This window comes from Salvelinus alpinus, chromosome 2, assembly GCF_045679555.1.
Source record: "Salvelinus alpinus chromosome 2, SLU_Salpinus.1, whole genome shotgun sequence".
In the NCBI taxonomy this organism is placed as follows: Eukaryota; Metazoa; Chordata; class Actinopteri; order Salmoniformes; family Salmonidae; genus Salvelinus; species Salvelinus alpinus.
In genome coordinates, this window is record NC_092087.1 from 102,257,060 (window position 1) to 102,283,314 (window position 26,255).

At 43.7% G+C, this 26,255-nt stretch overlaps 1 protein-coding gene across 1 annotated transcript in view; it reads right to left on the reverse strand.

The window, feature by feature from the left end:
• LOC139547632 (zinc finger protein 271-like) overlaps positions 1 to 26,255 on the reverse strand; it is a 271,214-nt gene that overhangs the window by 19,206 nt on the left and 225,753 nt on the right. The window contains exons 4-5 of the mRNA XM_071356606.1: positions 8,712 to 9,182; positions 4,608 to 5,246 (exon numbers count right to left, since the gene is read on the reverse strand). Of these exons, the coding sequence (XP_071212707.1) occupies positions 4,608 to 5,246; positions 8,712 to 9,182 (1,110 nt within the window). The remainder of the gene's footprint in view (positions 1 to 4,607; positions 5,247 to 8,711; positions 9,183 to 26,255) is intronic.

Genomic DNA, 26,255 nt, shown 5'->3' on the forward strand with positions numbered 1-26,255 from the left:
AGAGACCTGAAAATAGCTTTGTAGTGTCACTCCCCATCCAACCTGACAGAGTTTGAGAGGATCTGCAGAGAAGAATGGGAGAAACATGAGGCTCCTGCTGCTGCTGTCCTCAAGGGCAAATTGACAGATTTTTCACCTAGTTGTCTTTGGGATTCAAACCAGAGATCTTTCGGTTACTGGCCCAACACTAGTAACCGCTAGGCTACCTGCAGCAGGAGCCCCATGTTGACAGGAGAGCCCACCTTTATTTATCCCTCATTATGAACATTCATATTGGTCAACAGTCAACCTATTGTGTGTATTGAACATTAATATTGGACTGTAGCAGCTAGCTAACTGGCTACTGATCAACCTATTGTGTGTATTGAATATTCATATTGGACTGTAGCAGCTAGCTATCTGGCTACCGATCAACCTATTGTGTGTATTGAATATTCATATTGGACTGTAGCAGCTAGCTAACTGGCTACTGATCAACCTATTGTGTGTATTGAACATTCATATTGGACAGCCTTACCTGTATAGTAGCACCAACACCCATCAGCCCAATCTCTTCTTGACGTCAAAGCTGCAGTGTATTGTTGGTATAGTTTTTGATGAATAATAATTCAAATTGTGAAAATAGAAGTGTACAATTTATATATATATATATTTAATCAACGTTAAGATGCTGTTTGCCTCTATGCAGATGTAGAAGCTGAATAGGAATATACATTATCAATAAATAGTTGATTGTTCTTTTTTCACATCATACTAAGAATACTGAGCCACAACCTGTACATGTGACCATTCTATTCCTTTAAAGCCCCTCTGTCAGATATAAATCATCAGAGTGGGAAACCAACTGACATGGAAACAATGGAGCAAATGGATCACTATCAGAGTGTATTATGACATCAGATAGAACTACTCAGACATTCTAAATATCACTTGATTATCAGAGGGGTGCATTATGACATCAGATAGAACTACTCAGACATTCCAAATCAGGCTTCATCCATATCATGAAGGTGGACATTGATCCAACCATTTCAAAAGTAATGACCGGGCTGACGGAAACAGGATATACCTGTACACTTTTATTAATGCAGATAGACAATTTGTTAGTTTGTTTGACATGGTGGGGTCTTTTTGTGTCAGTAAAAATGTATGAGAAACTCATTTATCCACAAATATTTATATACTAAGCATCACATCTGTTTTAACTTGGAGTCACGTGATGATATGTTGTGTGGTCCTCCCTCTACGACTTGGGAAACCATGCAGTTTATTAGGCTACAGACAAAATAAGTTATGAACTTCACAGGGTGGTGAAACTGCATGTGATGAGCTTGATGCTCCTTTCCAATACATTTTGAGGGTCTTATTATGGTGACATGATGATTGATGCTTGGCTGCCATTTGACAATTAAAATAATATCTCTCTCATCCATAATAATCTCATCATGTAGGTAGCCTACCATCACTGTATATGTGAGCTGCTGACTACAGTGCACGGGACAAGAGCACGTTTTCTATTTTACACAAGTTTTTAAAACCATCAGGAGAGTTGAAAATGTGATGGAAACCAATTTAACTTGTATTTTTCATTCGGCACATGGGAATTTAACAGCAAACGTTATTCTTCTTGTGCACTACGTCATAACGCAAAGCCTTTTATCCGCAATAAGTCTGTTTGATGCAAACATTTCTGATGGGAAAATGTGTATATTGTTTTATGCAGATTTGAGAATATTCACATGGAAATCTGCCGCAAATTGCATGGAGACTTAGCTACGAAAGTGGATATTGATCCAACACCTGCCACGTATTCAAACCAGCCCACTGGGCACAGACGTCAGTTCAACATCTAGTTTCTATTTACATTTCTTTGATTCGTCAACTAAAGTGAATTCAACATGAAATCAACACAAAATGTCACCTGCCATTGGATTTAGGTTGCCAGTTCGTGAAAAATTAAAAATACCTGATGTTCATGGCTTTTTACAAATCCAATCAGTTTTCCACATTAATCAAACATCATCACATGGATTTGTTTTGTTGAAATGACGTGGAAACAAAGTTTATTCAGATGGAAGGAAGTTCCATGCAATAAGGGCCCTATATAATACTGTACGCTTTCTTGAATTTGTTCTGGAAACTTGGGGACTGTGAAAAGACCCCCGGTGGCATGTCTGGTGGGATAAGTGTGTGTGTCAGAGCTGTGTGTAAGTTTACTTGTAAGAACTTTGATGATATCTGTACATTATAGGAACAAAAGTACTGTGATGACAAAAGTACAATGATTCTTGTTTTGCTTTTGCTTGAGATTAAGAATCAGTGGTTGACACCTTGCAAGTGCATGAAAAGGTCAACTGTACAAAGTCAGATGTCTATGTGTTGAAACTATATTTTAGGTAACAGATGGATAAAGGGAACTAAGAGTTCCTGTTGATACTATGTTCCAGTCTTACTTCCAGTCTTACATGATAGCAATAAGGGGAATAGTGATTGGGAAACTAACAGCCAATAACGCAATAAGCTGAACTCCGCCTAGCAGAGACATCTTTGTATTAGCAACTATTAATTATGAGCTTATATGGTATTAAAGTTAAGGGACATCACCCTGGGCGGGGTGATCCGCAGTAGGGGATAAAAAGGGAAAACACCATCTTTTGAACTGAGTGTCTTGCTTACAAATTGCTGTAAGTGTAAACTCCGGGTTGCAATCCTTATTAAACAAACTAAGCTCTGATCAAATACGTTTTCCTGTGGTCTCTTCTGTGCACATAGGGCAGAATTCCCTTACAGACTATGCAAACAATTTGGGATTTTCAACACATTCATGTTTCTTATAAAAAGAAGAAGTGATGCAGTCAGTCTCTCCTCAACTCTTAGCCAAGAGAGACTGGCATGCATAGTATTTATATCAGCCCTCTGATTACAATTAAGAGCAAAACGTGCCGCTCTGTTCTGGGCCAGCTGCAGCTTTACTAGGTCTTTCCTTGCAGCACTGGACCACACGACTGGACAATAATCAAGATTAGACAAAACTAGAGCCTGCAGAACTTGCTTTTTGGAGTGTGGTGTCAAAAAAGCAGAGCATCTCTTTATTGCGGCTAGACCTCTCCCCATCTTTACAACCATTGAATCTATATGTTTTGACCATGACAGTTTACAATCTAAGGTAATGCCAAGTAATTTAGTCTCCTCAACTTGTTCAACAGCAACACAATTCATTACCAGATTCAGCTGAGGTCTATAACTTAAGGAATGATTTGTACCAAATACAATGCTCTTAGTTTTAGAGATGTTCAGTACCAGTTTATTAGTGACTTCATTAGCTGTGGTTGCTGATGCGTATATGGTTGAATAATCAGCATACATGGACACACATGCTTTGTTTAATGCCAGTGGCAGGTCATTGGTAAAAAAAAGAAAAGAGTAGAGGGCCTAGAGAGCTGCCCTGCAGTACTTTACATGTTTGACATTAGAGAAGCTTCCATTAAAAACCCTCTGAGTTCTATTAGGTAGATAGCACTGAATCCACGATATGGCAGAGGTTGAAAAGCCATAGCACAGACATTTTTAAACAACAGGTTATGGTCAATAATATCAAAACCTGCACTGAAATCTGCACAATCATCAGCCATTTGTGTCAGTGCGTACATGTTGAGTGTCCTTCTCTATAAGCATGCTGAAAGTCTGTTGTTCATTTGTTTACAGAGAAATAGCATTGTATTTGGTCAAACACAATTTTTTTCAACAGTTTGCTAAAAGATGGCAGCAAGCTTATATGTCTGCTGTTAGAACCAGTAAAGGCCGCTTTACCACTCTTGGGTAGTGGAATTACTTTGGCTTTCCTCCAGGCCTGAGGACGAAGACTTTCCTCTAGACTCAGATTAAAAATATGACAGATAGGAGTGGCTAAAGAGTCAGCTACCGTCCTCAGTAGCTTTCCATCTAAGTTGTCAATGCCAGGAGGTTTGTCATTATTGACCGATAACAATTTTTCCACCTCTCCCACACTAACTTTACAACATTCAATACTTGCACTGCTTTTCTTTCATTATGTTTTTTAACAAGTTAATATCCATCATTCTTTATATCATTGATCTAGTATTCATAATAAAGTTTATTCTTTTTGTTGAGTTTGGTCACATCATTTCTCAATTTGCAGTACGTAAGCCAGCCAGATGTGCAGCCAGACTTATTAGCCACTCCTTTTTCCCCATCTCCTTCAACCATACAGATGGCCATTTCCTCATCAATCCATGTAGCCTTAACAGCTCTAACAGTCAGTATTTTAACAGGTACAGGTTTATCAATAATTGGAAGAAGCAATTTCATATGGTAAAAACAGGTAAACACATTATCAGTCAGATGTGAAATATCAATATACACGCTAAGAGAAGTAATTTCTCTCTCCTGTGTGGATTCTCTAATGACGTTTAAGTGACTGTTATGAGTAATATGTTTTCCCACAGCCTGGGCTTTTGTAAGCCTTCTCCTCTGTGTGCAGTCTCATGTGTTTCTTGTGTTGGTTCAGGTTGCTTTTGTGGTTAAAACTATTTCCACACTGGGAGCAGTGGTAAGGCTTCTCCCCTGTGTGTGTATTCTCTCATGACTTTTCAAGTTCCATAACTGGATAAAACTCTTTCCACACTGGGCGCAGTGGTAAGGCTTCTCCCCTGTGTGAATTCTCTCATGCAGTTTCAGGTTACCTAAATGGTTAAAACTCATTCCACACTGGGAGCAGTGGTAAGACTTCTCCCCTGTGTGTATTCTCTCGTGTCTATTCAGGTGCCCTAAATCGTTAAAACTCTTTCCACACTGGGAGCAGTGGTAAGGCTTCTCCCCTGTGTGTATTCTCTCATGCCGTTTCAGGCCCCCTGACTGTTTAAAACACTTTCCACACTGGGAGCAGTGGTAAGGCTTCTCCCCTCTGTGTATTCTCTCATGTTCATTCAGATGACCTTTCTGGTTAAACCGCTTTCCACACTGGGAGCAGTGGTAAGGCTTCTCCCCTGTGTGTATTCTCTCGTGTCGTTCCAGGTCCCCTGACCGTTTAAAAAACTTTCCACACTGGGAGCAGTGGTAAGGCTTCTCCCCTGTGTGTATTCTCTCGTGTCGATTCAGGTTCCCTAAATCGTTAAAACTCTTTCCACACCGGGAGCAGTGGTAAGGCTTCTCCCCTGTGTGTATTCTCTCATGCCGTTTCAGCTCCCCTGACTGTTTAAAACACTTTCCACACTGGGAGCAGTGGTGTCGTCTTGCTGGTTTGGACATCCCTGGCTCTGGTTCCTCTGAGTCTGGTCTTTCTCCTGCCAAAGACAGTGTGTTTTTAAAAAATAGAGACCTGAATGAAACCTCCACATGATAAATCAACCTTGCTATGAGGGCAAATCCTAATCAGATCCCTCAATAATCTGAGGACAGTTTTAACAATCTTAGTGTGATTTTAAAATAAATGTAGAGCTTCCTGGTAATTACTGATATGTTTACATTACTTATTTTACTCATCCTGTTTTACCAGTCCGAACACAAAAAACTAAACAGTTCTAGGACACAGACGTCGCTGGATTCCAATTGAGCAGGTGGTTCTAAATATATAACTTTCATAGCTGTATGATACAGAATGCGACCTACACACTTCCTTAACCTGTCTAAGACAGGGGTTCCTCTAGCGCCACTCCTCCCACATTCCACTGAAAAGGCAGAGCGCGAAATTCAAAAAATATATATTTTTAATATTTAACTTTCACACATTAACAAGTCCAATACAGCTAATGAAAGATAAACATCTTGTGAATCCAGCCAACATGTTTTACAGTGAAAACACCACGTATATTTATGTTAGCTCACCACCAAATACAAATATAAAAGCACAGACATTTTTCAGAGACCAAATTGAAATACCTAAATACTCATCATAAAACATTTATGAAAAATACATGGTGTACAGCAAATTAAAGACAAACATCTTGTGAATCCAGCCAATATTTCCGATTCTTTAAGTGTTTTACAGCGAAAACACAATATAGCATTATATTAGCTTACCACAATAGCCAGAAACACAAGACATTTACCAGCAGCAAAAGCTAGCGATCGTAACAAACCAGCAAAAGATATATAATTTTTGACTAACCTCGACAAGCTTCATCAGATGACAGTCCTATAACATCAGGTTATACATACACTTCTGTTTTGTTCGAAAATGTGCATATTTAGAGCTGAAATCAGTGGTTATACATTGTGCTAACGTAGCATCTTTTTCCCAGAAAGTCCGGATATTTTTAGGACACTCACCTATTCTGACCAAATAACTATTCATAAACGTTACTAAAAAATACATGTTGTATAGGAAATTATAGATACACTAGTTCTTAATGCAATCGCCGTGTTAGAATTCTAAAAATAACTTCATTACGACATCCAGCTTACGTTATGGCGAGAGAGTGCCCAAAATCTGGGCGCAAACTAATAGTACACATGTACGACAGATATATGAAATAGCATCATAAAATGGGTCCTACTTTTGATGATCTTCCATCAGAATGTTGTACAATGGGTCCTTAGTCGAGAACAATCGTTGTTTGGTTTTAGAATGTCCTCTTCTGCAGTCAATTAGCACGGAAAGCTAGCAAAGTGGCGCGAAGCTCTCCTTCGTGAACAAACGCAGACAAAGCAACACGCCTAACGTCCCGAAAAAATTTCAATAATCTAATAAAACTATATTGAAAAAACATACTTTACGATGATATTGTCACATTTATCAAATAAAATCAAAGCCGGAGATATTAGTCGTCTATAACGACAGCTTTTCAGAAGGCAATACCAGGTCCCTTCTCGCGCGCTCCAGAAAACAGGAAACTGGTGTCACGTCATGCCAAGAGCTTTTATTCGACCTCAGATCAAGTTATACACTCCATTTCTTCTCTCACTGCCTGTTGACATCTAGTGGAAGGCGTATGAAGTGCATGTATACTAATATATATCAAGCACATTTATAGGCAGGCCCTAGAACAGAGCCTCGATTTGAGATTTTTCACTTTCTGACAGGAAGTTTGCTGCAAAATGAGTTCTGTTTTACTCACAGATAAAATTCAAACGGTTTTAGAAACTTGAGAGTGTTTTCTATCCAATAGTAATAATAATATGCATATTGTACGAGCAAGAATAGAGAACGAGGCCGTTTAAATTGGGCACGACTTTTCCCCAAAGTGTAAATAGCGCCCTCTATCCTCAACAGGTTAAACATAAAATAAGTAAAGAAGTAATTTTGTGTGGAAGTCTAAAACTTGTTTTTACGTCGAAGACACAAAGCACATCAAAAAATTCTCCCCGTTGTCTAAAGTGTTCGACACCTGCTGTTTAAATGGCCCAATTTCTTATTTAGACGTTCACAGGTTTTCAACATGTTGACTATCGCTGAAGTCATATATTGAGTAAAGTAAAAAATAAGTTGAAATATTTTTCCTAAAACTGATAGTTACTACAATAAACAAAAATATAATTGCAACATGTAAAGTGTTGGATGTTTCATGAGCTAAAAAAAAAGATTGCAGAATTTTTTACATCCCTGTTAGTTAACATTTATTCTTTGCCAAGATAATTCATCCACCTGACAGGTGTGGCATATCAAGAAGCTGACTGAACAGCATGATCATTACACAGGTGCACCTTGTGCTGGGGACAATAAAAGGCCACTCTAAAATGTGCAGTTTTATCACAACACAATGCCACAGATGTCTCAAGTTTTGAGGGAGTGTGCAATTGGCATGCTGACTGCAGGAATATCCACTGGAGCTGTTACCAGATAATTGAATGTTAAATTCTCTACCAGAAGCCGCCTCCAACGTCGTTTTAGAGAATTTGGCAGTACATCCAACTGGCCTCACAACCACAGACCACATATAACGCCGCCAGCCAAGGACCTCCACATCGTCTGAGACCAGCCACCCGACTTGTATTTCTCTTTGTAATGAAGCCCTTTTGTGGGGAAAACCTCATTCTGATTGGCTGGGCCTGGCTCCGCAATGGGTGGGCGTATGCCCTCCAGGGCCCACCAATGGCTGCGCCCCTGCCCAGTTATGTAAAGTCCATAGATTAGTGCCTAATTTATTTATTTACAATGACTGACTTATATGAACTGTAAATCGTTGAAATTGTTGTTTATATTTTGGTTCAGTATACACACACGTGCATTCGTTAAGTATTCAGACCCCTTCACCTTTTCCAAATGTTGTTATATTTCAGCATTATTCTAAAATTGATTCAATTGTTTTCCCCCCCAATGTAAACAATGGAGCAAATGCATCACATCCAAATATCACTGTACTATCTGTAGTGCTGGAGGAATGACACACCCAGATAAACACACACACAGTCAGAGTTTAAAAAAGGACCATTTAAACACATGGAATCTGATCTACTCTATATTCAAACTGACAGACTCCATATTCACTTCATGTTTTCTCGTAAAAACATACAAATATATGTTTAAGACTACTTTGTACAATTCAATATGGTATAAACAAGTAAACACATTCTCAGTCAACAATATAAGACAATTGGAGCACTGTGTATGTTCTCTAATGAATTTTAAGTCAATGTGATGTGAAACATGAATTTACACACGAGGAGAAGTAATTATTCTCCCGTGTGGATTCTCACATGACGTTTAAGTGACCGTGATGAGTAATATGTCTTCCCACAGTCTGAGCATTTGCAAGGGTTCTCCCCTGTGTGCAGTCTCATGTGTTCTTTCAGCTTTTCTGAATGGTTAAAACGCTTTCCGCAGTGGGAGCAGCGGTAAGGCTTTTCCCCTGTGTGTATTCGCTTATGAGCGTTCAGCTTTCCTGACTCTCTGAAACTCTTTCCACAATGGGAGCAGTGGTAAGGCTTCTCCCCTGTGTGTATTCGCTCATGAGATTTCATGTTTCCTAACTTGTTAAAACTCTTTCCACACTGGGCGCAATGGTGTGGCTTCGCTCCTGTGTGTATCCTCTCATGTCTTTTCAGGCTTCCTAATTTGGTAAACCTAGTTCCACACTGGGAGCAGTGGTAAGGCAACTCCCCTGTGTGTATTCGCTCATGAGCTTTCAGGCTTCCTAACTGGTTAAAACTCTTTCCACATTGGGAGCAGAGGTGTCGTCTTGCTGGTTTGGACATCTTTGGTTCCTCGAAGTTTGGTTTTCCTCCTGCCAAAGACAGTGTTTATTTAAAGAGAGACCTGAATGAAACCTCTTCATGATAATGCTGCCTTGTATGAGGTGTCATGACCGTACCGATTATCTCTCACCCCCAACTTAGGAGAGATCTAGGGGTATGAAGATGTGGGGGGTTTTTGACCCCTCACACCCATTGTAAATCTTAGGCAACAGACAAAATTATTTTGTCCTCTCACTATGGAGAACCGGCCTCAGAACATTAAACATGGAATAAATGGACTTTGGAACAATGGTTTCCGTCAGCCACAATGGTGGTAATGACGATAGATGGAATATGAAAATGTATGTCATTTTTGTTTTGTTATTAAAGGTTAAAGGACGACGTCATTATGAAAACATTGTAACTTTAAGAGTTTTCCTAGTATATGCTTGATGTTTATACATTGTACGTTGTGTGGAAAATGTTCAAATCAAAGAGAATGTTTTGGTAAAGATGAAATGTGAAGTTAGTTGTCTAAAATTGGATTTGAGTAAAATCTAGACCTTGCCTCATAACTTGGTAGGCCCAGAGAATTGCCCTAAAGGCGGTTACGCCCACATCTGACCCGAGGGTATAAGACATGTGAGTTAAGAATTAACATATCAGACTAAGTGACCCGAGCTGCAGCAAAGGTCTGAGTAGTCAACGAACCCAAAACACAACACGAGGTTGAAGACAAATGAATCCTTTTCTTCTCATGCTATGGATGAATAGCTGCGTCTAAGCGGGTAAATTCAACCTGGACCACCCGGTCTCCACCCACCATCGACTCGTGGTATCTACACTGTTTTCATTCCTACGCTGTGAGCCCTGAGCTACAGGGCTGGCTGTCCTCAGAAGAACCCTTTCAGAACAAGGGTGAGGAATCAGACCACTAAGCAAAAAGGACACTGACATCGTGAGGACAACCAGAGAGTTGCACCAGAGAAGTGCGTCATTTCTTGAAGCCTAAACGGCCCACGCGGAGAGACCCACAGCGGAGACCTTCAACACGTAATTACATCATTATATTCTGACCCATAAGAGCGGCAGTTCGGGGCAAGTTCAGGGTTCAAATAAGCATAGCTGACAAATGCACCCAAATGTATATTTCTCTCGTGTACTTTCTCTTTTTCTCTCTTTTAAATCCCCATTTTGGGGAACACGCGTCAGAGTGTGTTGGCCCGTTGTACTAAGTTCTAATCAACAGCCTAGACTGTGTTTTTGTTTATGCGTATCTTCTATTATCATTTTAGCTTTCTAGTAAATAAATAGTCAATTAAAATTGGTGTGGTACGAACTCATTGGTGGGACTCGGGTTTGTGCAGATTCCCGGATTATGCGATGTTCAGAATGAGACTGTAGAGGAAATTGATTAATTAGCGACTGTTGTCAAATCGATATTCTGATATTCTTTGAGGTAATTTGGGAAATAGAAACTCAATAAAACTAATTTTCCCATGGTGCCCAGGTTAATGAGTTAATAATTGTCTGATTTATTTAATCACGCAATTATAAACTGTTAATCATTCGATGAGCAGCAGTCGTCACATTAACTAATACAACGTCACGACATATTGGCACCCCGTGGGAGGCATCGAAGATAAAACTATGGCCGCACTTTTGGGTTATTTCCATACCAATTGTGTAGCAAGATACATATATACCATTAATAGCTATAGGCAGGACTGGTGGGAGAAGCGTGTGTGTGTCGTTCCATTTCACCCAGATACTGGTCGGGAGAGAACCACCCCTGTGGTACATCTGACGAATGTCAGTGTGTCGGAGGGTCTACTGAATGCTACGTGCTAGGGCATATGTACCAGCCGATGTAGACATTCTGAGAATAATACTAGTGGACCAACTAGTAGGTCGCTTTCAGGAGTGATCTGACTCGGTCATAAGCAATTCCTAGAGCAGAGGACATATGAGCCAGCCATTACGGAAATTTGAGTAGATATATTCGTTTGACCGAAGCCATTTTCTTTCTACCTCTCGCATTTGGTAACGTGAAGAGTTTAAGGGTTGAACGTGAGACGTCACCTAGTAAACCCGTTCCCTTGTTGGGGGGAACTTCCCTTGCGCGGCGAAGTGGAAGGAAAGCTAAGCATTGCGCCAGATCAGCCATTTTTGTTTTCCCCTTTGTTCATAGTGAATTCCCGCGCCGGGCGGGAATCATGTGAGATCTCAGCTTGCGCTATCAGTAACCTCTGGCGAAGAATCGCCAGTCATTTTTCATGAAATAATTCAGGTCACGCTGTAGGATATCAAACCAGTCTCAACTGATTGGATATCAGTCTCATTCAATTTAATACATACATTAAATTGCTACACTACCTTTCCAGGTTGGTTATTGGAATAATACACAAACTAATGTCTTCTAACCAATGAGACATAGTTAAACTTTTCAACGTTAACTTAGCGATAGCAACTCTTTCAGGTGAATTAAAGTTAAAATTCCCAAATAGCCTATACAGGTTAGATTTATCATTAAAACCGATTTAATCAATCAAATCTGTTTTGGCAAGTTCAGTAATAACCAACTCGCATTACTGACTCAGTCTTGATGATTCATTGACATTTACAAACTGAGTTAAATCGTGTTTGCAGCCTCCAACTCAAAAACCCAAATATTACGTAAAGTGAAATAACTGATCATCATAAAACGAGCAATCCATCAGATGTGTTTCCACCCATTCCCCCTCTAATCAGTGGACCTTCACCCACGGAAAGATTGATCACTGACCTCAGCAACGATGCAAACCCTAACTATGCCGAGGGGCTGAAAATGTTAGATAAGCGAGAAAAATGCAGACATTGTGACAGACGCTCTCCAAAATAGACCATCAGGCAGAGGCCTTGTGAAGGTTCTCTCCAGTTTAGCCCTCAACTATGGCCACCAGCAGAGATGGACAGTGCACCAGTACCTCAGTGGCCACCAGCAGAGATGGACAGTGCACCAGTACCTCAGTGGCCACCAGCAGAGATGGACAGTGCACCAGTACCTCAGTGGCCACCAGCAGAGATGGACAGTGCACCAGTACCTCAGTGGCCACCAGCAGAGATGGACAGTGCACCAGTACCTCAGTGGCCACCAGCAGAGATGGACAGTGCACCAGTACCTCAGTGCCCAGCAGAGATGGACAGTGCACCAGTACCTCAGTGGCCACCAGCAGAGATGGACAGTGCACCAGTACCTCAGTGGCCACCAGCAGAGATGGACAGTGCACCAGTACCTCAGTGCCCAGCAGAGATGGACAGTGCACCAGTACCTCAGTGGCCACCAGCAGAGATGGACAGTGCACCAGTACCTCAGTGGCCACCAGCAGAGATGGACAGTGCACCAGTACCTCAGTGGCCACCAGCAGAGATGGACAGTGCACCAGTACCTCAGTGGCCACCAGCAGAGATGGACAGTGCACCAGTACCTCAGTGCCCAGCAGAGATGGACAGTGCACCAGTACCTCAGTGGCCACCAGCAGAGATGGACAGTGCACCAGTACCTCAGTGGCCAGCAGAGATGGACAGTGCACCAGTACCTCAGTGGCCAGCAGCAGAGATGGACAGTGCACCAGTACCTCAGTGCCCACCAGAGATGGACAGTGCACCAGTACCTCAGTGCCCACCAGCAGAGATGGACAGTGCACCAGTACCTCAGTGCCCACCAGCAGAGATGGACAGTGCACCAGTACCTCAGTGCCCCAGCAGAGATGGACAGTGCACCAGTACCTCAGTGGCCACCAGCAGAGATGGACAGTGCACCAGTACCTCAGTGGCCACCAGCAGAGATGGACAGTGCACCAGTACCTCAGTGGCCAGCAGCAGAGATGGACAGTGCACCAGTACCTCAGTGCCCACCAGCAGAGATGGACAGTGCACCAGTACCTCAGTGCCCACCAGCAGAGATGGACAGTGCACCAGTACCTCAGTGCCCAGCAGAGATGGACAGTGCACCAGTACCTCAGTGCCCACCACCAGAGATGGACAGTGCACCAGTACCTCAGTGCCCACCAGCAGAGATGGACAGTGCACCAGTACCTCAGTGCCCAGCAGAGATGGACAGTGCACCAGTACCTCAGTACCCACCAGCAGAGATGGACAGTGCACCAGTACCTCAGTGCCCACCAGCAGAGATGGACAGTGCACCAGTACCTCAGTGCCCACCAGCAGATATGGACAGTGCACCAGTACCTCAGTGCCCAGCAGAGATGGACAGTGCACCAGTACCTCAGTGCCCACCAGCAGAGATGGACAGTGCACCAGTACCTCAGTGCCCAACAGCAGAGATGGACAGTGCACCAGTACCTCAGTGCCCAACAGCAGAGATGGACAGTGCACCAGTACCTCAGTGCCCACCAGCAGAGATGGACAGTGCACCAGTACCTCAGTGCCCAGCAGAGATGGACAGTGCACCAGTACCTCAGTGCCCACCAGCAGAGATGGACAGTGCACCAGTACCTCAGTGCCCAGCAGAGATGGACAGTGCACCAGTACCTCAGTGCCCACCAGCAGAGATGGACAGTGCACCAGTACCTCAGTGCCCAGCAGAGATGGACAGTGCACCAGTACCTCAGTGCTCAGCAGCAGAGATGGAAAGTGCACCAGTACCTCAGTGCCCACCAGAGATGGACAGTGCACCATTACCTCAGTGCCCACCAGCAGAGATGGACAGTGCACCAGTACCTCAGTGCCCACCAGAGATGGACAGTGCACCAGTACCTCAGTGCCCAGCAGCAGAGATGGACAGTGCACCAGTACCTCAGTGCCCACCAGCAGAGATGGACAGTGCACCAATACCTCAGTGCCCACCAGCAGAGATGGACAGTGCACCAGTACCTCAGTGCCCACCAGCAGAGATGGACAGTGCACCAGTACCTCAGTGCCCAGCAGCAGAGATGGACAGTGCACCAGTACCTCAGTGCCCACCAGCAGAGATGGACAGTGCACCAGTACCTCAGTGCCCACCAGCAGAGATGGACAGTGCACCAGTACCTCAGTGCCCACCAGCAGAGATGGACAGTGCACCAGTACCTCAGTGCCCACCAGCAGAGATGGACAGTGCACCAATACCTCAGTGCCCACCAGCAGAGATGGACAGTGCACCAGTACCTCAGTGCCCACCAGCAGAGATGGACAGTGCACCAGTACCTCAGTGCCCACCAGAGATGGACAGTGCACCAGTACCTCAGTGCCCAACAGAGATGGACAGTGCACCAGTACCTCAGTGCCCAACAGAGATGGACAGTGCACCAGTACCTCAGTGCCCAGCAGCAGAGATGGACAGTGCACCAGTACCTCAGTGCCCAGCAGCAGAGATGGACAGTGCACCAGTACCTCAGTGCCCAGCAGCAGAGATGGACAGTGCACCAGTACCTCAGTGCCCAGCAGCAGAGATGGACAGTGCACCAGTACCTCAGTGCCCAGCAGCAGAGATGGACAGTGCACCAGTACCTCAGTGCCCAGCAGCAGAGATGGACAGTGCACCAGTACCTCAGTGCCCAGCAGCAGAGATGGACAGTGCACCAGTACCTCAGTGCCCAGCAGCAGAGATGGACAGTGCACCAGTACCTCAGTGCCCAGCAGCAGAGATGGACAGTGCACCAGTACCTCAGTGCCCAGCAGCAGAGATGGACAGTGCACCAGTACCTCAGTGCCCAGCAGCAGAGATGGACAGTGCACCAGTACCTCAGTGCCCAACAGAGATGGACAGTGCACCAGTACCCAGCAGAGATGAACAGTGCACCAGTACCTCAGTGCCCAGCAGCAGAGATGGACAGTGCACCAGTACCTCAGTGCCCACCAGCAGAGATGGACAGTGCACCAGTACCTCAGTGCCCAGCAGCAGAGATGGACAGTGCACCAGTACCTCAGTGCCCAGCAGCAGAGATGGACAGTGCACCAGTACCTCAGTGCCCAACAGAGATGGACAGTGCACCAGTACCTCAGTGCCCACCAGCAGAGATAGACAGTGCACCAGTACCTCAGTGCCCAACAGAGATGAACAGTGTCACCAGTACCTCAGTGCCCACCAGCAGAGATAGACAGTGCACCAGTACCTCAGTGCCCAACAGAGATGAACAGTGCACCAGTACCTCAGTGCCCACCAGCAGAGATAGACAGTGCACCAGTACCTCAGTGCCCAACAGAGATGAACAGTGTCACCAGTACCTCAGTGCCCAGCAGAGATGGACAGTGCACCAGTACCTCAGTGCCCAACAGAGATGGACAGTGCACCAGTACCTCAGTGCCCACCAGCAGAGATGGACAGTGCACCAATACCTCAGTGCCCACCAGCAGAGATGGACAGTGCACCAGTACCTCAGTGCCCAACAGAGGCACGAGCAGGAAGCTGGGGAGTTCAAGGCACAGGTGGAGAGAACCAGGGAGCTGGCATCGAAAGCCGAAAAAGATAAGCTACTGCTAGCCGAGGAACTGTGTGTGAGAACAGATAAATTGGAAGATCTGGCTAACACTTATAACAAAGAACGCAAACAAACTCTTGACCAAGTCCGTATCCGAAAGGAACAACTCGTTTTAGCCAAAACTAAATACGATGAAGTCCACGCAAAACTAGATGAATCTGACGAGCTAGCTAGAAACCGGGGCGAGCAACTTGATGCCCTGCAAACGGTTGTGAATGAAACCCCTCAAAGCAATAATGTTCTATTCCAAAAGCTGCAGACCAAAGACGATCAGTTAATGAACACAATGACCAAGTTGGAGGACAAAACAGCAGAACTCATTGAAGTCGCTGATTTAATGAAGGATGAGAAAAACCAGGTGAGAAAGTTGGAAAATGTGACCTCTAAACAAAAGGACATCGCATCACTGGATCTTTCACTCCACACTTGAGACCCCTCCCTGCAAACCATGACAGATAAGTATGAGGCCGAGCGGAGCAAGGGCGACACCTACATGTCTAAAATAAACACCCTCAACTCCCAGATGGAATCTGCGATGAAACAGAACACCACCTTTAGGTATCATCTGTAGGAACTCCAGAACAGTCACGCACTATTGCGGGACAACCAAACCAAGCAACCTGGCTCACATCCGGAGCTCAGAGAACGAGGGAATGTAGACGACAGGAGATTTCAGCCTCTTTCTCTTAGCCATTCGGCCCACAGTGACATGGGGCCTCCTCGCAAACACAACCACAGCTTGACTTTTCCTCTTGGCCTTTCGACCCACAATTACCAACGGGAGGGTCCAGATGCTCCCCGCGCACTCGGCGGGGATCGCCTTGACAAAATCATCAAAAACTTCCGCCTCTTTGACCCCGTTCCAGGAAAGCCAAACAACACTGAGACATTCTTAGCAGACATAGAGGACGCCTTGGTTACCATCGCTTGGTACCACTAATGGATTGGAAAACCAACCAAATCTGGTCACAAATATGTATGCCAACTCCGTTGACTTCACCGCATTCTTCCAAGGCTACCTGTCATACATTGTGCAACGGCGTTTGTTCGACGTCAGCATCTGCCGCAAACCCGGTGAACTTGGTCATGAGTCCGCCATTGGTGACAGATGACAAGGTGAGTTCAACTTGGAACTTAACCGAACATTAGGTTTTCCTGTGTGGCTTGGGTGATTCACCAGCCACATACCGACCTCCTCTGATAGGGGGCGTTGCAATCAGTTTGGAAATGTTCAACGAAATTTCGAAAATGGCTAACTGCCATCCCCTTGTGCCGAAAACGTTTAGATTTCCACTGGGAACGACTCCCCAGACGACGCTCACCGCAATAGGGGTGTGTGCGCTATCGATCCGCATTGTAACCAAGGAAGTATCTCACTACCTACTGGTTGTCGCAGACCTCCCACACACAGTCTATGTGGGAGCGGACATTTTGGTAAGATTGGGTGTTAAACTCGATACCATACACCAAGTTCTTTGGTCTTTGGCGCAGCCAAACCAACATGCCTTGTCTTTCGACCCGGTGTGAATGGCATCCGGGCAGACTATTCCTGAAGCTTGCAAGGTGATAACTGAGTCCGCCATGATGATTCCGGCAAGAACCACAGAGGTTTCTGTAAGACTGAACCTGGCGCCCGGATACCGGGTGGAAGGCACCACTGCGTTCTTCCAACCCTCTCCGCAACTATTCGACTTGGGGCTAACTATCAATGGCAACCCGCTGTTGGAACTGACCACTAGATCCACTTACCCCCGGTACAAAATCTGACTCAAGCGGATATTTCCATTCCTCGGCACACTCAGCTAGGAAAATTGATCGATTACTCCTTCCATGATTTTGAACTGGTTGTTCCCGTGATTGGGCCTCTTCCATCCTCCCTAGACCTAGATGGCGAGGGAGGTACGCTGTTTACTTGTCTGTCAAAGGCATTCGCAGTAACCCCCATATTGCCACTTGACGACACATCAACGTTCAGGCTGGATGTCGATTCTGACATCTGTTCTAAAACCAACCGGTAAATGGTGTCTTACCGTTGACTATAGACAACTCAACAAACTGGTTCCGTTGTCTCGTTGGCCAATGACACAGCTCAACCAAGAGTTGCCAAAGGTGGCAAATGCCAAGAACTTCTCCACCGTCGACGTGGCAAACGGTTTCTGGACCATGACTGTCAACCCTCGTGACCAACACAAGTTGGCTTTCTCTTTCTCGAACAAGCTCTTCACGTTCAATCGTTGCCCGCTCGGGTATGTGAACTCCCCCTCAGAGTTCAACATCTTTCTGCACAAGGTAATGCCAGACGCAGCCTCTAGGGGGACGATAATCTATGTGGACGACGTTCTCATGAGAAGTGAGACTTTGTCACATCACCTCAACGAAATGTTCTCACCCAACTCAGGTGAATTTTGGCCCATTCCTCCTGACAGAGCTGGTGTAACTGAGTCAGGTTTGTAAGCCTCCTTGCTCGCACATGCTTTTTCAGTTCTGCCCACAAATTTTCTATGGGATTGAGGTCAGGGCTTTGTGATGGCTACTCCAATACCTTGACTTTGTTGTCCTTTTCTCCAAAAAGTACAATCTTGGTCCCTATGTGCAGTTGCAAACCGTAGTCTGTCTTTTTTATGGCGGTGTTGTTCCTTGCGGAGCGGCCTTTCAGGTTATGTCGATATAGGACTTGTTTTACTGTGGATATAGATACTTTTGTACCCGTTTCCTCCAGCATCTTCACAAGGTCCTTTGCTGTTGTTCTGGGAATGATTTTCACTTTTCGCACCAAAGTACGTTCATCTCTAGGAGAATGAAAACGCTTCTCCTTCCAGAGCAATATGACAGCTGCGTGGTCCCATGGTGTTTATACTTGCGTACTATTGTTTGTACAGATAAACGTGGTACCTTCAGGCGTTTGGAAATTGCTCCCAAGGATGAACCAGACTTGGCTGATTTCTTTTGATTTTCTCCTGGTGTCAAGTTTGAAGGTAGGCCTTGAAATACATCCACAGGTACACCTCCAATTGACACAAATTATGTCAATTAGCCTATCAGAAGCTTCTAAAGCCATGACATCATTTTCTGGAATTTTCCAAGCCGTTTAAATCTCTAGCCACTTTAATAATCTAAAACTGATTAAATTGTATTTTTACCTCATTAAAATGTACAAACTACACCCCGTAATGACAAAGCAAAAACAGGAATTTTGATTTTGATTTTTACAAATGTATTAAAAAACGTACATTTCACATTTACACAAGCATTCAGACCCTTTACTAAGTACTTTGTTGAAACACCTTTGGCAGCATTGAGGCTTCTTGGGTATGACCCTACAAGCTTGGCACACCTGTATTTGGGGAGTTTCTCTCATTCTCTGCAGATCCTCTCAAGCTCTGTCAGGATGGATGGTGAGCATTGCTGCACAGCTATTTTCAGGTCTCTCCAGAGATGTTCGATCAGGTTCAAGTCCGGGCTCTGGTTGGGCCACTCAAGGACATTCAGAGACTTGTTCCGAAGCCACTTCTGCGTTGTCTTGGCTGTTGGCTTAGGGTCGTTGTCCCGTTGGAAGGTGAACCTTTGCCCCAGTCTGAGGTCCTGAGTGCTTTGGAGCAGGTTTTCATCAAGGATCTCTCTGTACCTTGCCCCGTTCATCTTTCCCTCGATCCTGACTAGTCTCCCAGTCCCTGCTGCTGAAAAACATCCCCACAGCATGATGCTGCCATCACCATGCTTCACTGTAGGGATGATGCCAGGTTTCCTCCAGACGTGACGCTTGGAATTCAGGTCAAAGAGATCAATCTTCGTTTCATCAGACCAGAGAATCTTGTTTCTCATGGTCTGAGAGTCCTTAAGGTGCCTTTTGGCAAACTCCAAGTGGGCTGTCAGGTGCCTTATTCTGAGGAGTGGCTTCCATCTGGCCACTCTACCATAAAGGCCTAATTGTTGGAGTGCTGCAGAGTTGGTTGTCCTTCTGGAAGGTTCTCCTATCTCCACTGAGGAACTCTGGAGCTCTGTCAGTGACCATCGGGTTCTTGGTCACCTCCCTAACCAAGGCCCTTCTGCACCGATTGTTCAGTTTGGCCAGGCAGCCAGCTTTTGGAAGAGTCTTGGTGGTTCCAAACTTCTTCCTTTTAAGAATGATCGAGGACCTTGTGTTTTTTGGGACCTTCAATGCAGCAGAAATGTTTTGGTACACTTCCCCCGATCTGTGCTGTCACTCAATCCTCTCTCAAGGACAATTCCTTCGACCTCAGGGCTTGGTTTTTGCTCTGACATGCACTGTCAACTGTGGGACCTTATAAAGACAGGTGTGTCCATTCCAAATCATGTCCAATCAATTGAATTTACTACAGGTGGACTCCAATCAAGTCGTAGAAACATCTCAAAGATGATCAGTAGAAACAGGGTGCTCCATTCCGAGTCTCATAGCAAAGGGTTTGAATACTTATGTAAATAAGATATGTATTTTTTTACATTTGCAAAAATGTTTTTGCTTTGTGGTTAACTTTCTTGGGATAGGAGGCAGCATTATCACTTATGGATGAATAGCGTACCCAGAGTGAACTGCCTCCCACTCTGTCCCAGATGCTAATATATGCATATTATTATTACTATTGGATAGAAAACACTCTGACGTTTCTAAAACTTTTTGAATGATGTCTGTGAGTATAACAGAACTCATATGGCAGGTGAAATCCTGAGAAAAATCCAACCAGGAAGTGGGATATCTGAGGTTGGTCGATTTTCAACTCAGTCCCTATTGAATGCACAGTAGGATATGGATCTGTTTGCACTTCCTCCGGCTTCCACTAGATGTCATCCCTCTTTAGAAACTTGAATGGGGCTTCTACTGTGTTGTGGGGCTGAATAAGAGGGGAATGAGTCAGGTTACTGGTAGAGAGCCATTTCCTGGTCACGCGCATTTCACATGATAGCGACCTGTGCTTCTCTACACAGAAAGGAATTCTCCGGTTGGAACGTTATTGAATATTTATGATAACAACATCCTAAAGATTGATTCTATACTTAGTTTGACAAGTTTCTTCGGCCTGTAATATAACTTTTTGAAGTTTTCGTCCGACGTTCGCCTGGACCTGCACGAGCGTTTGGATATGTGTACTAAACATGCTAACAAAAGTAGCTACTTGGACATAAATAATGGACATTATCGAACAAAACAACAATTTATTGTGGAACTAGGATTCCTGGGAGTGCATTCTGATGAAGATCATCAAAGGTAAGGGAATATTTATAGTGTAATTTCTGATTTCTGTTGACTCCAACATGGCAGAGAATTTTTTTTTCTGAGCGCCGTCTCAGATTATTGCATGGTGTGCTTTTTCCGTAAAGTTTTTTTGAAATCTGACACAGCGTTTGCATTAAGAACAAGTGTATCTTTAATTCTATGTAAAACATGTATCTTTCAACAAAGTTTATGATGAGTATTTCTGTTATTTGATGTGGCTCTCTGCAATTTCTCTGGATATTTTGGAGGCATTTCTGAACATGGCGCCAATGTAAACTGAGATTTTTGGATATAAATATGCACATTATCGAACAAAACATACATGTATTGTGTAACATGATGTCCTATGAGTGTCATCTGATGTAGATCATCAAAGGTTAGTGATTAATTTTATCTATATTTCTGCTTTTTGTGACTCCTGTCTTTGGCTGGAAAAATGGCTGTGTTTTTTTGACTTGGTGGTGATCTAACATAATCATATGTTGTGCTTTCGCTGTAAAGCATTTTTGAAATCAGACACGATGGGTAGATTAACAAGATGTTTATCTTTCATTTGCTGTATTGGACTTGTTAATGTGTGAAAGTTACATATTTCTAAAAAATATTTTTGAATTTCCCGCGGAATGTTGTCGAGGGGTTCCGCTAGCGGAACGCATGTCCTAGACAGGTTTAAGGGGTATTTGTGTGTAGATTGAATCAGGCTGTAACGTAACAAAATATGGAAAAGTCAAGGGGTCTGAATACTTTCCAAAGGCACTGTATATAGCCATGTTATGAAGTATGAAAAGGCTTGTTCAGTCACATGTCATGAATTCACTATGACATCATCATATTTATATACATTTTATGTTTTTAAAAGTTTTTTTTTTCCTCAGACATAAATAAACAATTCCAGGTGAAAGCCAAAGGCCATAGTTGTAATAAAATAACAAATTAACTGGCAAAGCAGCAGAGCGAGGCCCACATCCAGCAACGTCATAAGTCACGTTTTGCAGCTGTTTCAGTACAGCACTACAGGGAGAGAGAAAACTCCACTGGACTAGTTTCAATGTATGGAATCACTTCAGAGTTTCTGGATTTTGGGTAAACTTCTCCTTTAACCTCACTAGGGTAGGGGGCAGCATTCGGAATTTTGGATGAAAAGCGTGCCCAAAGTAATCTGCCTACTCAGGCCCAGAAGCTAGCATATGCAAATTAGTAGATTTGGATAGAAACCACTCTGAAGTTTCTAAAACTGTTAAAATAATGTCTGTGAGTAAGTATAACAGAACTGAAATGGCAGGTGAAAACCTGAGTAAAATCCACCCAGGAAATGCTTTTATTTTGAAATGCCTGTTTTTCCATTGAAAGCCTATCCACCATACAAAGACTTATGACGCAGGTCACTATCTCTATTGTAGAAAAAAGCTGCTACTCTTTCCAGTGGCTCCAACAGCGGCAATAACCTCAAGCACAAGAGAAAAATCCCAGGATGGGACTTGTTGTTTGGGTACTGGGCGTAGGTGACCCTTCATAAAACAACAGATCAGGGGGTGTTCCACTGTATAGTTGTTGCAGCCTAAATGGCATTTATAGTTGAAAAGGCTTTCCTTCGTCAGAAAGCAGAGTCGCTCTGAAACAGAGCAAACAAAGGGCCTGTTCTGTTATAATCTCCACCCGGCACAGCCAGAAGAGGACTGGCCACCCCTCATAGCCTGGTTCCTCTCTAGGTTTCTTCCTAGGTTTTGGCCTTTCTAGGGAGTTTTTCCTAGCCACCGTGCTTCTACACCTGCATTGCTTGCTGTTTGGGGTTTTAGGCTGGGTTTCTGTACAGCACTTTGAGATATCAGCTGATGTACGAAGGGCTATATAAATAAATTTGATTTGATTTGACTGATTTGTTTCTGATCTCACCATCTGTTAAATACACACCCCTTATTGTGCTATAGTGAGTGTGTGGCTCTAGCACTCTGAATAGAGTTTATTCTCAAGGAGAGCGGTCACGTGTGTTGAGAAGCAGAGGATCACTGGTTTGAGCCTGGTATGGGGACAGTGGAGGAATTTCAACTGTTAGCAGCACACTGGCATCAGTTACACATGAAATGAATAAAGTTAGTCATTTCCAAATGAACCATGTTCTTTAAGGTCAATATGTTGGAGTTCAGGCTTTACTTGACCTGTTAAAGTAGGAAATGAAATGAACTTTGTCCATCACAGAGACGGAGGTCAAGACAAAAACAGGAGCTTGTTTTAAAATATATATTGGCCATGTTTAACAAGTTGTGTTGATCAGATGTTAATGAAGCAATACAGACCACATTGAAGTGTCTGGAGTTTAGTTTGTGTGTTCTAGAGTCTTGTAAAGAAAGGGGGGGTTGACTGGGACAGGCAATGTAACATCCATGTTTTTAGGAAAAGGTTTTGTAAAACATGCACCTTACATCAGATCATCTTGAAACTTTCTCTCTAAAGCTAACTTTCATCAAGGTTTTATATGGTCTATTGGTTTCTCTCTTTTCATTGGCAGAATCCTTTTTCAGTGTTATGATATTCATAACATCCATATCCACCAGTCTATCTTCCTGTCAACTAACAGAACTCTGCTGGTTGTCCTGGTAACAGATACCAGTGGGCAGATCTATTGTATTTGTTCAAACTAAACTACAGCACTTACTTTGATGAGTCAAATCTGATCCTTTCTTCTCTTCTCCTCCTCTCATAGTTCCACTCAGCCCCGTTGTTTTCCTGCAGTCCACCAGCAGCACAGACAACCTCTTCATACCCAGCAGTAAGGTGCTACCGGGAGAGGCACGAAACGGGGACTCCGGGAGGGAGGAAGGGCTAGCGTTGTCCTGGTAACCATAAAGAGGGGACACAGACACATATCATTATGGATGCTTATGTCACCGCTGTCATGAAGTGCTTTACAGAAACCCAGCCCAGACCCTGATAGAGCAAGATGTATGCTAGACCAGACCAAGCTGTACCATCTGGTGTTCTGATCTGGAGAGACTCTTCTCTGCCTCGTCAGCATCAGGATGTTGTTGATGCTCCCCAGAGGATCCACAATAGTCATGTCTCTCTCCTGTGTGAATGAGAACATCAAACAGATAGTGAACTTACGACCGTCTATTACAATCACAAAGGGTCTTACAAGAGGCATTAATCTCTCTAAACAGCCTAAAATGCAAATGTTAAAGGATCGTTCCACTAAAAGGGTGCCTGTTGCATCCCCTTGATATTTTAAGTATAAATTATGCTCCAATATTGCATTTTAAAAGCCTGTTATACTAGATTAGATGCATTTTTAATGTAGACCACATGGATAATTTAATACATCTAATTTAAAAGACCCCAAAATATATGTACCAAAGGCAGATTGACCCTTTAACAATTCCTACAGTACTGAACAACATATTCAAGTGTAGAACTTCAGTAGAATGCCCTTTAAAACCACACATTAGTTCAACAACTGCATAGTGTGTGACTCTGTTTAAGACAGTACTCACTGGTGTTAATCTGATACTCTGTCTCCTCCTCTTTCACTCCCAAGACGTCTTCCTTCTTCACCTCTACTGAGATAGCATCCTCTTCCTCTCTAAAAGGTTCTTCCTCTGTTTCCTCTATAACATCCTCTTCTTCTTTCACGACAATGTTCAGCCTCAGAGCTTCATTCTGCATACAGCAGACCTCTTCTTCTTTAACGGGGGAGGAGTAGTTTAGTGAGCTCATGGTCTGGGATGTTAAAATTAGCGACTAGCCTAGCGCTAGGCTCAGTATCAATGTTTAACAACTTTGCAAATTGAACAAGCAAATTAGGTTAAAGTTAACCAGTTGATACGTCAACAGAAAAGTGTTTACAACACTGAGATTAGCTAATGTACATTAACATGGTCTAAAGCGTCAATCTTTCAGTTTAATGTTGGCTAGCAAGCTACCGAGGCGGTTGAAAGAGTAGCCGCGTTGTTGTTCCTGAAGAAGCGTCCCGTCCAGTAAATTATACGTCACGCAAGAATCAACACCTGAAAGACGCATATCGCCATCTGCTGGCTGGAGTGGGTAACGCAGTTTGGAAACAACAGTTACTACACTTTCTGTATTGGAAAAAAACGTCATAATAATTTAACAATGAGCTGATATATTGTAAATGATGAATACATACTTCTATGAATAGGTAGTGTTTTAATAAACATTTGCTCTGTTAATTTTTCACATTCGTTTTTATCTAGATGTGACGGTACTATTCCCTTAAAGCTACGCTCTTTAAGATACAAATCATCCTGTAAACCAGGGGTGGGCAACTCCAGTCCTCGGGGGCCTGATTGGTGTCACACTTTTTCTCCATCGCTAGCAAACACAGCTGATTAATCAAACTGCATCCTAAACTGAAGATTATGATTAGGTGATTATTGGAGTCTGGTGTGTTAGCTGGGGCTGGAAGCTATGATCCCTTATTGTCACTAGTTAAATCCCCTTCAATCAGTGTAGATGAAGGGGAGGAGACAGGTTAAATAAGGCATTTTAGGCCTTGAGACAAATGAGACATGGCTTGTGTATGTGTGCCATTCAGACGGTGAATGGGGAAGACAAAATATTTAAGTGTCTTTGAACGGGGGATGGTAGTAGGTCCCAGGCGCCGGTTTGTGTCAAGAACTGCAACGCTGCTGGGGTTTTCCAGCTCAACCATTTCCCATGTGTACCAAGAATCATCCAACACCCAAACAGTGCCGTTTAAGATGAGGCAGAACAATTTGTTTTTTCATGAGCATGGCCTTAATTCTATTACAGCATATTGGATGACTGTCATTCATATTCCATTCACCCTGTTCAATGTAACAGCAATAGGTTTAGGCTACTACATGATACTAACATTTTCCCTATACCCATCATGAGATTGCTACAACCTAGCCTATGAATGAAAGTTTAGAACGTAGGTGCACACAGGTCGAGATAGGTTTTTTAGGTGAGAGACAGTCTTGAAGACATCACCAACTAATTATCATGGTCCAAACACACCGAGACAGTCGTGAAGAGGGCACGACAACAACTTTTCCACCTCAGGAGACTGAAAAGATTTGGCATGGGTCTCCAGATCCTCAAAAAGTTCTACAGCTGCACCATCGAGAGCATCCTGACCGGTTGCATTACCGCCTGGTATGGCAACTGCTCGGCATCTGACCGTAATGCACTACAGAGGGTAGTGAACATCACTGGGGCCAAGCTTCCTGCCATCCAGGACAATTATAAAGAAAGCCCAAAAAATTGTCAGATGCTCCAGTCACCCAAGTCATAGACTGTTTTCTCTGCTCCCGCACGTCAAGCGGTACCGGAGCACCAAGTCTAGAACCAAAAGGCTCCTTAACAGCTTCTACCCCCAAGCCATAAGACTGCTGAACAATTAATCAAATGGCCCCCAGGACTATTTACATTGACCCCACCTCCATTTGTTT